The sequence below is a fragment of the Cynara cardunculus genome (genome assembly GCF_001531365.2).
Source record: "Cynara cardunculus var. scolymus isolate 2C chromosome LG 9, CcrdV1, whole genome shotgun sequence".
NCBI lineage: Eukaryota > Viridiplantae > Streptophyta > Magnoliopsida > Asterales > Asteraceae > Cynara > Cynara cardunculus.
The window spans coordinates 10,353,129-10,364,838 of record NC_037536.1 but is presented as its reverse complement, the minus strand read 5'-3'; the positions used below and the strand labels follow the sequence as shown (position 1 = coordinate 10,364,838).

Below are 11,710 nucleotides of genomic sequence, written 5' to 3'. Positions count from 1 at the left end.
TATATATATATATATATATATATATATATTAGTTCAAAAAAAAATAGTAAATAAAATAGACACAATTTTTTTTAGTATTTGATGTTGACCCAAACATAATTTATCATTATATTAAGGGCTTAAAACTATATTAAAGATTTCAAAACTACTCTTGTTTTATCATGCATTATTGACTCTTTATTAACTAATATTAAATGCATGAATTTTAAGTACTTTTTTATCTCTAAAACAAGAATAAGCTCTCAAGTTATAACCAAGATGAAATTTTGATTCTAAGACTGGTCATTTCTAAAAGTTTGTTTTAACCCTGAAAGTTTAAAATAGTGATGGAAACATTAACATGATGTGATATGGAAACTCAATTCACATATATTGATTTATATAAAAATATTACTTTGAATAGTCGACATTGTGACCTAAATGATGCCAACCTATATATTAAATGTGTGTGTATATATATATATATATATATAGGGGAGCGTTCAAATAAAAATCACACAATTTGTACAAACCGTGAAAACCACACTCAACCAATCATAATTTTTCATTTTGTTCATTTTTTTTGTAATTATGAAAGGTTGATTGACCATTTTTATTGTGGAGGGTGTTAATCATGAATATTATCATCTTCATTATTTTAATTTTAGAGAAATATATGAAACAGTATCATTAGAATTTCATTAAATATTTTATGAAACAATTTCATAACCATATATGAAACAAATTCATCAAAAAAAGTATTATATGAAACAATTTCACAAGATTAAACAATTTCATGAAAAAATTTCATAAGATTAAACAATGAAATCGACGTATGAGAGTGGTTTGTACAAATGAGGGTGGTTTTCATTTGATCGTTCATATATATATATATATATATATATATATATATATATAATGTACTTGTGACTGTGGAATGAATTTATGATGCTATGTAAAAATGATATGATATATAATATTACTTTAGAAGTAATTATTGATTGATTTTGCGTTTAGAAATACTTGAAAAAATGATTTTATATGAATTATTAGTATTTTATAAATTCAATTTATTTATGATAATAATAAAAAAAATTGAAAAAATTCCTACTTATTCAGGGGCCTTTTTTACATCTCGCTCAAGACTAATAAAATGTCAGGAAAGTGTATGTTTAATTGTAAGGTTAAGTTTATAGGACCAAATAATAAAGCGTTTGATTTAAAAGTGTTACATTAGGTGTATGATGTTTTTAGTCGTTTTGATATGATTTTAGAATATTTTTAAAATAAAGTGTTGCATTAGCTATTTTATATAATATTATTTGAATAGTGTTCTATAAAAAGATAGGTATAAAAAACACCTCTAAAAAATGTCCTATAAAATTGTTAATATGACATTTTAATTATAAAAGCCCTAAATAAAACTTGTTCAAATATCTCAAAACGTCTAGTAAACCTGTTGTAACACTTTTAGATATGATATTTTACTTTTTAATCATATAAAACATTTTATTAAAACGCTTAGACATTTCCCATATATATATATATATATATATATATATATATATATAAATTAATTTCGTTGTAGTGTGCTACATTTGTTACAACCCCGTGTCTTAATGATCAACAAACTCCTCCTTTATTACTAACGAGTTTTTTATTTTATTTTTATTAACCTCGATATCCAACATGCTATGCGAGCCGACTAATTTCAGGATGACCACATGTTTTGCAGATAGCCCGAAGTCACCGCATTTAAATCTCCGTAGCCACAAGGGGATTTTTATTCCTCCTTGGATTTGAACCTGGGACATCAGTACTTTTGACCTTTGGAGCGAAACTCAAACCAATCAGTCACCATCCTTGTGGTTTACTAACGAGTTTCTTTAGTGTTGTGTATTTTCTACATGGTCGATCTTGTATTATACAGGAATTTCACAACATCGTATACTCGTAACGAAAAAAAACCCCGAATCCAACCTCGGGAAGCGTGCCAAAAGACGACACACAGACGGAGAGGCTTCTAAAACCCCGATTTCTCAATATATCACGTATATTATATCGTCTTAATTTTTACATAAATATTTGTTTCGTATATACGTACTACAACGATCTTGTAAGCTACATGACCTGAATGAACTGTATATGCTTAGGCTGAATCAAGTATTAGAGCATGGAGCTTCTGCCATTGGAGCTTCTGCCATTGCAGCAGAGGTGGGAGCTGATGCTGCTCCAGAACTTAAGAGTTGAGTCATTGCATGGCGTGGCATCCTTCTTTGTACGTCACAAAGATTTGAGAGAAATACACCTAACAAAATCAAAGTGGAAACTTAATGTGGAACCATGTGTGTATACCAACTATTCATAATGAATAAGGTTGAATAGTGAAAGCTATTCATGATGAATAACAAATTATTCATTATGAATAATATGCTTGATTATTATGTAAGAACATTATTCATAATGAATAGTTGGTTTCCATTATTCCCACCCCTATATATACATATGTTATTAAAAGTGTTACCTTCTCCAATGGCGAGGTTGTGATAGAGATCAACGATATTGGGGCAGTTTTCGTAGCAAGAACTCGAACAAATCTTGGAAAGGAAACGCGGGTCGAGAAGGGAGTCAGAGGAGATCCCTACGGACATGCGATCAACCCCACATGCGTTCGTGCACTCATCGCTTTCGATCCATTCTTTCATATTCTTAACATGAATCTCCGAAGTCTTGCACTGATACTCCACGTTTCCGTTGTTTCGTACGTAGTTCTCTAATACGCATCGCTTTCCTGAAGATGCAATCGAGAAGCTACATTTTGCACCAGCCAATTCGTCGCACATAATTTCCCCTAAACAATGAATATTGTTCAACAATTAATCATAACCGAGAATTATAAAAAGACTGAGGAAAGAACCACAAGGATGGTGCCTGATTGGTTTGAACTTGACTCCAAAGGTCAAAAGTACTAGGAGGTCCCAAGTTCAAATCCAATGAGAAATAAAAATCTCCTTATGACCACGAAGGTTCAAATACGGTGACTCTAGTCTATCTGCAAAGCAAAAATTTATTTACCCGTGGCTACTTGGAGAAGGAGACACAAACCAAGGAAGAGAATTAATGCCATCTTTTGATGCTTTTTTCTGTAATATCCCAGAAAACAGTTTGTGTTTGAAGTGTTGGGTAAGTAGAAAAGTGTGTGTGTGGTGTGTGTGTATATATAGATTAGAAAGTAGGCAAAACGACAATGGAGGGTATTTCTTTTTATATAATTTAGTGGTAAAAGAAAGAGGCTCTACTAATTGACTTCGTTACGTTATATCGACTACATATATATATATATATATATATATATATGACATGACATAATAAAAATCAAATATTTATCAAATGGTGAATTGTGGTGAATTTTTGATTGTCTTACGTTGAAAATAAAAGTGAAAAGTTGAAAGTATAAGTGACTGTATAAATGATAAGATATAGTTTGAATGTATATCCAAATTTTGATCAAATTTTTGGTTAAATAGTTATTTTTTATTTAGATTAGATAATATTTCATGTAATGGTTAAATATTCAATATAATAGTTAAATATTTCATTTTTAAAACTTTAAAATGATGACATGACACAATGAGAATCAAATATTTACCAAATGGTTAATTATTGTCCCGTAGTGGTAGAAAGATGATAATTTGGAAGAAGATGATAGATGTATAGGGGTAGGTTCAAATGAAAATCATATTTTTTTTGTAAACATGAAGACAAATCTTGACCATCGATCAAATATAGAAAACTAATCAATGGATAAAGCATAAAAAGGTTAATTGAGAAGTGACTAGGGGAAAAATGGAAGTTAGGATTTACGCTTACTATAATTGACTTTTTATTTATTTTTAATAGAAAAACTTTTACCCCCGTAATTTTTAAACTAAATTCGACTTGACATCAAACTCGATATATATTTCTTTATGTTTTCTACATCAAATAGTATATTTGTGTAATATTTTTTATGAATATTTATGCATGTTCATATATATACAACAACTTTTTAATATTCATACATTAGTATGATATTTATCACGAAGATACAACTAAAATAACATTCATCGTGAATAGTTATGTATTTTTCACGTGTATTCAACAAATCTTTAGTATTTATACATCACTGTGACATTCATCATTAATATAGATTTTCATTATTTATATTCATCATGAATATAAATAGTATTCATAATGAATATATATTTTTTTATTATTCATCATGAATATTTATATATGTTCATGTGTATACAGTGATTTTTCAACATTCATACATCAGTATGATATTCGTAATGGATATATACAATTTCACTATAACATTCATCATTGATACACATGCTATTCATATTGAATTTTTGTATATGTTCACTTGTGTACAACAATTTTTCAACATTCATACATTGGAATGATATTCGTCATGAATATACTTTTTCATTCTAACATTCATAATGAATATGCATACTACTCATCATAAATATTTATGTATGATCATGTGTATACAATAACTCTCTCGTATTTATATTAGTATGATATTTATCATAATATATTCATCATAAATATACTACAGTTTCAACTCTACATGTTTTAGTTTTTGTTTCTTTTTCTTTATTGGGTTATCGATTAATCTGGATGAGTTCCCGACTTGTCACGATAGATTTCTGAATCCATCTTAATAAAAATTAAAAAGTGGTAGGTTATGGCTTTACACAAACAAACACACTACAAATTAACCAATAGGTTCTCAATCGATCTCAATGAAAAATAAAGGTGTTATGTTATGATTTTAATATACAACCACACACCAAGGAAATGGATGGGTTCTTAATTAGTTGTGATTGGTCTTAATTGGCGTCGATCGGTCCCAATGAGCTGTCAATCAATCTCGATGTGTTCTTGATTCGTCTCGATAGATTCCTAATCCGTCTCGATAAAAGCTGGAAGTGGTAGCCTATGGTTTTACACACAAACAAATAATAAATCAAACGATAGATTCTCGATGGAAAATGAAGGTGGTAGGTTATGGTTTAACACACATAAACACATACCAAGTCAATGAATGGATTTTCGACCTTTCTCGATCAGTTTCAATGGGTTCTTGATTGGTCTTGATGGGTTTTCGCTCGGTCTCGATGGGTTCTCGATTGGTCTTGATGTGTATTGGTTACGATGATGAAGAACGTGGTGTCTTATACGTTTTAAAGATATTTTTGACACCTTTCACTCATGCATCCACTCTCTCATTCATCTCACATTCAATTGCTCTAGAACTCTCGATCTCGCTCTCGATCTCTTGATTCTTTACTCTTGGTGTAAATCGAACACATTTATAGAATCGTTTAAATATGTTGGATTTTAAACTGTCATACAATTGTTTCCATCGATAGACTATAATTGGAAGTATAACACCTATGTATTCAAATTGTATTAATATGCAAAGACCAATTGTAACTTATATCATCGTTAAATATTATCTAATAAAACCAGTGAAACTTCAAAATCGTTAAAATTCACGGCTCCCGCCACATTACACGGGTAACCATCGATCTCAAATTCCTTTATTCCGAGGCCCTGATTTCGAATTCTCCCCAATTTTCAAGATTTTCGCTTCTAATAATGTAAAATTACAAGTCACGGTGAAATCAATGATTGTCATTAATCAAGTAAAGTGGGAAGTTTCAGTAAGATCGGTTTAAATAAAAAAAAATTAAATATTATGAGAAAGCAAAAAAAAATCATTAAAAAAATCCAGAAATTCAAATAAAAATGCATATGAAAACACAAGTAGGTTTTTTCTAAGGATTTATATATAAATTATCCTTCAAGATATTTAACTTTATTATATAAGTGTTTTGGACGATATTTTTTGAAATTTCGAACCTACAAAAATTAGCAGAATAGGAATTATTTCGGTTGCTATCTCGTTCGTAATTTCGAAACGATACGGATAAATATTTCCTCCGCTATTGGCTCTTTAGCTTTCAAAGAACTCGTGTTATGATAAACTTATAGAATTTATAAAAATGAATTTATGAATATCGTTTACAACGTACAACAAACAAATATCCTTCTTCACGATAGGACACTGGTTCGAGTCCCTCTAAGCCCACTAAGAATTTTCCTCACTATTCTACGGGGCCCATGAAATTGGTCAAGTGCAAACCAATAGAAACGACGCATGCAAATGCATCACCATAGGAAAAGATCACAAGCTGCTACTCGATGTATGAAGTTCCCTGGCCCTAATACGGAGGAGCTACGGTCGAGTGTCAAATTTCTAGTTGCATTATCAATGTTGCGTCTGGACATCAAACAGTTTAGCTTTAACCATGTTAATGGTCTCACATTATTGGTTCATAGAGAATCAAAGTGGATTTTCCAATAAATTACGAAATGCTATAGTTCTTACATATAACTTCTCGAGTTTCACTAAAAAAAGACTCAAGTTTGAGATGGTTACGTTGCAACAAGGAAATCTGGGATAGTTAAATCATCTATCAAGTTAATAAGGACAATTTGATGCATAATTGACGTACGACGATTGGTACAATGATTAAGGAGGATGGTGAAAAAGAACTCGGGTGGGAAGTCTAAGATTTGCCCTCGGAACCTAGAGAGAATTTCTACGAGTTGCTTGAAAACTATGCGTTCTTAATTGACAAACCATGTTGCAAGTTGTACAAGATGGAGAGTAGCATGGGTGTTGGGTCAAACTAAGCATCAGTCTAAGGCAAGATGCACAAACCAGGGAAACAGCCGCTCTACTCTTGGGAACATATGTCACATCTGCACACATCTTACCACCAAACCCCACTGCCAGATGGCATATACCGGACTCTTTTGATTTGGTTAAATAAGTGTAGACCAGTCACGACCTATTAAGATTGATCCTAAAGTTTGGTAGGCAGAACAAGACTGAACAAAAACTTGATCTCACATTTGGGACAATCAGATAGGACCGAGTGGAACAAAAATGCACCAGCAAAAGAGGTGGAACAAAAGTTAGGGAGATGGACATAATTGATAAATTACTAAACTACCCATGTTGAATTAAAATCCTACAACCTTCCAAATTTCTTTCCGTCCATCCTCTCCAATCCAATTCCGCGCAGTCCACGTTCTTGTATGTGTACCAAACACCTTGGAAAATTTGAAATTAACCTATGTAATCGTACCACCATCTAACGTGTGAGATGGACGTCTGAGAAGTTAGCAGTTAATAATGCCTAAATGAAAGCAATTGATAGCAGAATGGTCCTATAAAAAAGCTCACTTTATGATATCCCCCAAAAAAGCTGTGTAACATACCATGATGCAAACAACAATACACCGAATGCCAACAAAACTTGAGAGCTAAAGCATGGTTAAACGAGAGACGTACACACACAGGATGTATATATAGAAACGTTGAAGCAAATAACTGAAGAAATTATAAAAACAATCAATGAGATCACATGAAGTCTTGATCAAGATCAAAGCTTGAAACATTGGTTGATGGCAAACGTAGTAAGACGAAAAGAGGTTTAACATGCAACCTCATTGCTAGCACTTTAAAAAAGAAAATGAAAAAGATTCTTCTAAAAAACATCAACGGAATGCTCCAATTGAGCAACCAAATCTGGGTCAATCTGAGCAAAAACATCTCTAAACATAATTCGAGCACCATGCCAAATGTGTCCCAAAAAGAAAGAGCAAAGAGAACGACATCTAACCTTGTGTAGAGGGTATCATGTAGCTTGAACTTCTGGTTCGGTTTGAGGTTGAGATTCAGGTGTTATTTGTTTGGTTTTATTGGAGTCCGGAATATATTTCCAGCAACGCTTGTGAACACCGCTAATCTTCTTTGGAGCATCAGCAGCTGGTATACCTGCACACCCACCAACATTAGAAGCTCGCTAAAGCTAGTATTCCCCCAGAAGACAATGTAAGATCAAACCGACTAATCTTCAAGTCCATTTTCATACCAGTCCTACTTCCTAGAAAGTAAAAGTCAACGAGTATTATATTTACAACAAATATTGCAAGCAGGAAAATTTGGGTACTAAAATTTGGAACCAAAACCATAATATTTTGAATCCACGAAGTTCTAGGTTGACATAAAAGTCAAGTGTAACTCTAGAATCCTGCATTTGGAGTCATAGAGGCATTCATATGTGATCCTGTGATATGGCTTCTTACAGTAATTGTTCCTTGTGATCAACAGCTTAAGAATGCAAAAAAATAGATAAATTTCCAACTAACAATTCTATCTGCAACTAAACCCGTCTCCTTGGAAAAACTAACCACTCATGACCTTCATTGATGCCCTCCTGTTTACTGATGGGTATGGCTGCCACATCTTCAAGCTCCATCAGAGCCTGTCAGCCAATTTGGACCAGATCTGACTTCTTTTGGTTTTGTGGTCCTTTTGGCAGGTTAGAAAAAACTTCGGTGATCAATCTTACTATTCATGATAATCCACTGATCATTTTGCAAATTCCCAATTCACAGGCACTCTTTCCACAATAGTTTCTGCTTCAAAAGAAATGTGCAACTTCTTTCGAATTGAGAATGATTCATACATCCACCCTCCAACCATAAGAGTCTTAGAAGATGGAGTTGAAATATAGAGTAAGGCTTGCTAGACTCTGCTGGTTTAAGATCATCAATGTAGCATATATTCATATTTCTGCTATTCATACCTTGGAAATATGACCAACTAAAAGCAAAATCCAATTTGAGACCTATGGGGGTAAGAGGTAAGATCATCTTAATTGTTGAATACTCTCACATTGGGTGCTCCAAGATGTAGCATTGATTATGTCTTCTAATTAAACCAAACCCAATCAAACTAAATTCTGGGAGTATGATGTAAGCAGACCTTTCCTCTACCTTAAGAAGTAGAGAGGTTATTACCCTAAATACAGAGGTGTGATAGAAAGGTGCCATAGGAGAATTGATCTTGCAAAAATGGAAGAATAAATATTCACCAAAATATATTTGAAATTCAGGTTAAGAGGCAAAATAGATAAAAGGGTGACTATGTTTTCACATTTCTTTCGATCATATACTTGAACAAAAAGATTTACCATCACATACTAATACTCATAATCATATCAGTTGCATCTTTTTGCTTAAGTTGAATCAAGTTACCTAAATAAATTATTGACAAGAGAGCATATACTGATCATTTTCTGTCATTATTTTCCGTCACATTCTCATGCTGATTGACATTTTTTGTCAAATTATTTTGCCTGTTGTCCTCTCATCACAAATTGGTCATTTATGTTAGTTAGCTTGATTAAAATTAGCCAACAATTATGTAAATGATATGATTAAGAGAGTATAAATATGTGATAAGATCATTTTATTTAGCACATAAATCAAGAAAGTTTAAAAGTACGACATTTATATCTATTTTTCCTTAAGAAACTAAACCAGAATTAACATAATGCTTATGGGAAAAGTAAAATTAAGATAACACTTAAGCTTAATTATGTACTGTTCATGTTTAATGTATGAATCCTTAATTAATCTTCTTTCTTGTTTAGGTTTGGTCTTAGACCATCAAATATACATACAAACACACCCCCATCTCTTTGATTTTTCAGAATTGCAGATTCTAGCATCCACTGATGACACGCCTGTATTCATGCGACACATGATTGTCAAGGCAACAACACCTTAGGCCAAAGTTTTCATTAGCATTCCACCTTGCTAGCATCTAATACATATAATCAACCTATTAAATAACAAGTTAAAAGCTCTAAAAAGCACCTCAAAAGAACAATTTCACTACATATAAATAAGCAAAGCAAAAACTAGAAATTTTGGAAATATGGCAAGGACTGTGATGACCACACCATTAGGCGAAGCAAGAATCATATGTCCAGGTATCTCCTCAATATAAAACCGAGATAGGTAAGAACCCGTCTAGCAAGATTGAAAATAGCATTTTACTATCACATGGTATCGCTGTTCCAAAATTGAAGTGACAAAAAACAAAGATTAATCAGCCTTGGATGTAGAAGAAAATACATTGCACTTCATAACTATTTATAACCTTTTCTTGAGTATACAACCACTCATCTTCCACATTTATTGACCACCATAACCAAGAAACAGCAATGCAAACCGGAAAATGTAGCAGTTACCTAAAGAGAAATAACAACTCACCATCTTTGTGAACAATTCCCCAAGCCTTGCCATGCTTACCATCCTGAAAAATAAACCAATTAACAATCACTTTGATTTTGAATGTCTAACAGGTTGCTTTTCAACCTCAGAATGGACATGAATCTTACAGAATTAGCAGAATTTGATACGAATATAGAATAAAGTCCGAATTTGCAACATAATCTATATCAGTTCTGCAGAAGCAGAAGTAACTAAAAGCTCAAAAAGCCTAAAACCCTTTAAAACCCTAGAACCAAAACGCAACCACTGCATCAGAACAAATTAACAAACCCAAATAAACACCATTTCAATCTGTGACGTGTGTGTGTGCGTGTGTGTGTGTGAGAGTGAGAGAGAGAGAGAGAGAGAGAGAGGGGGGGGGATAGACCTTGTAAAGATTGATCTTGGTAATCTGATAAGCGACGCCAGACCAGTGGGTTTTAGCCATTTGATAACCGATTCCCCAATTAGGAAGAAACTGAGCCACCTCGAACAAATTCTTCTTCTTCTTTCTCTTTGATTTGGGAAGTGTCGTACTAGGGTTTGAAGCAGAAGTGGAAGTGGAAGCCGAAGCAGGAGAAGAGGTGCTGAGTGTCCTTCTGATTAAGTTGAAAGATGACTGCTTCCATGAGCTACCAATCGAAGCTATCGATCTGGTCGTCATCTTCAGGTGGTGGCTGCGGCCCCTTCCTTCTCCCTGGTTCGGCTATTTCCCCTTCTATGAACACACTTTCACATGTTCTCTATACCCCCTTCATATATTCAGAAATTCACATTTTATCCAATTTTTTATGCTTTCATTTCTAATTTGCTCACAAGGTTTTAACAATCATTGAATCTTCAGTAGTAAATTGTGATTTTCGTCCCCGGCTTCTGTTAGAAATGTGATTTTGGTTAGGCATGGCAACGGGGTGCGGATGGGGCGAGTTTTGTAATCCCTAATCCCGGTTTGTAGTAACGTCCCCCGGCCCTGGCCCCGGTCCCTGCGGGTACGGGGATTATTATCCCGTCCCCAGTCAAATCTTTAGCAATACCCGGTTAAAATCCGGTAAAACCCCATAAATAGTATCCTTCAGTTTAATTCTACCGAGGATCCCCGGTTTGAGTAACATCCCCATCCCCCGTTTGAGTAACATCCCCGTCCCCGGTTTGAGTCTACCGGGGATCCCCGGCCCCGGGACCCGTTTTACAGGAAAATCCCCGTCCTCGTTCTGGTCGGGTGAACCAGGTTCCCCACCTGGTCGAGGCAAATTACCATCCCTAATTTTGGTCTTTTTACTTTCTTATTTCGTTGTTATTTTCATTTCTAAAACAATTAATTAATAAATTATAAGAAAGAAAAAAACAATAAATTTTAAAGCATGGAAACAAAAAAAACAACAAATTGTGAATCATAAAAAGTTAGGAACTAAAACGGTAATTTTAGAAGCACAAGGACAAAAACAGTTTTTCAACAAACCATTGGGACCCAAAAAAAACATATTTTATTCTATTTTTAAATTTGCTTTAGAGTCGTTTACTCAGGTAAACGTTTATCAAG

The 11,710-nt window shown here is 33.4% G+C and overlaps 2 protein-coding genes across 3 annotated transcripts; both read right to left on the bottom strand.

The window, feature by feature from the left end:
* Positions 1–2,116: 2,116 nt before the first annotated feature.
* LOC112517639 lies at positions 2,117–3,162 on the bottom strand. The gene is made up of 3 exons (XM_025124999.1): positions 3,055–3,162; positions 2,504–2,830; positions 2,117–2,287 (listed from the first exon to the last, which is right to left on the bottom strand). Exons 1-3 carry the CDS (start codon positions 3,104–3,106, stop codon positions 2,139–2,141), a joined length of 528 nt encoding a protein of 175 aa, XP_024980767.1. The 5' UTR covers positions 3,107–3,162; the 3' UTR covers positions 2,117–2,138.
* A 4,252-nt stretch (positions 3,163–7,414) lies between these two features.
* LOC112518637 lies at positions 7,415–10,900 on the bottom strand. 2 transcript variants are annotated; one of them, XM_025126407.1, is made up of 4 exons: positions 10,559–10,900; positions 10,171–10,213; positions 9,858–9,969; positions 7,599–7,882 (listed from the first exon to the last, which is right to left on the bottom strand). In XM_025126407.1, the coding sequence occupies exons 1-3, from the start codon at positions 10,832–10,834 to the stop codon at positions 9,896–9,898; spliced, it is 393 nt and encodes a 130-aa protein (XP_024982175.1). In that variant the 5' UTR covers positions 10,835–10,900; the 3' UTR covers positions 7,599–7,882; positions 9,858–9,895. The 2 variants fall into 2 exon arrangements, with proteins under 2 accessions (XP_024982174.1, XP_024982175.1); XM_025126406.1 differs by lacking the exon at positions 9,858–9,969 and having other exon boundaries at positions 7,415–7,882.
* Positions 10,901–11,710: the final 810 nt, after the last annotated feature.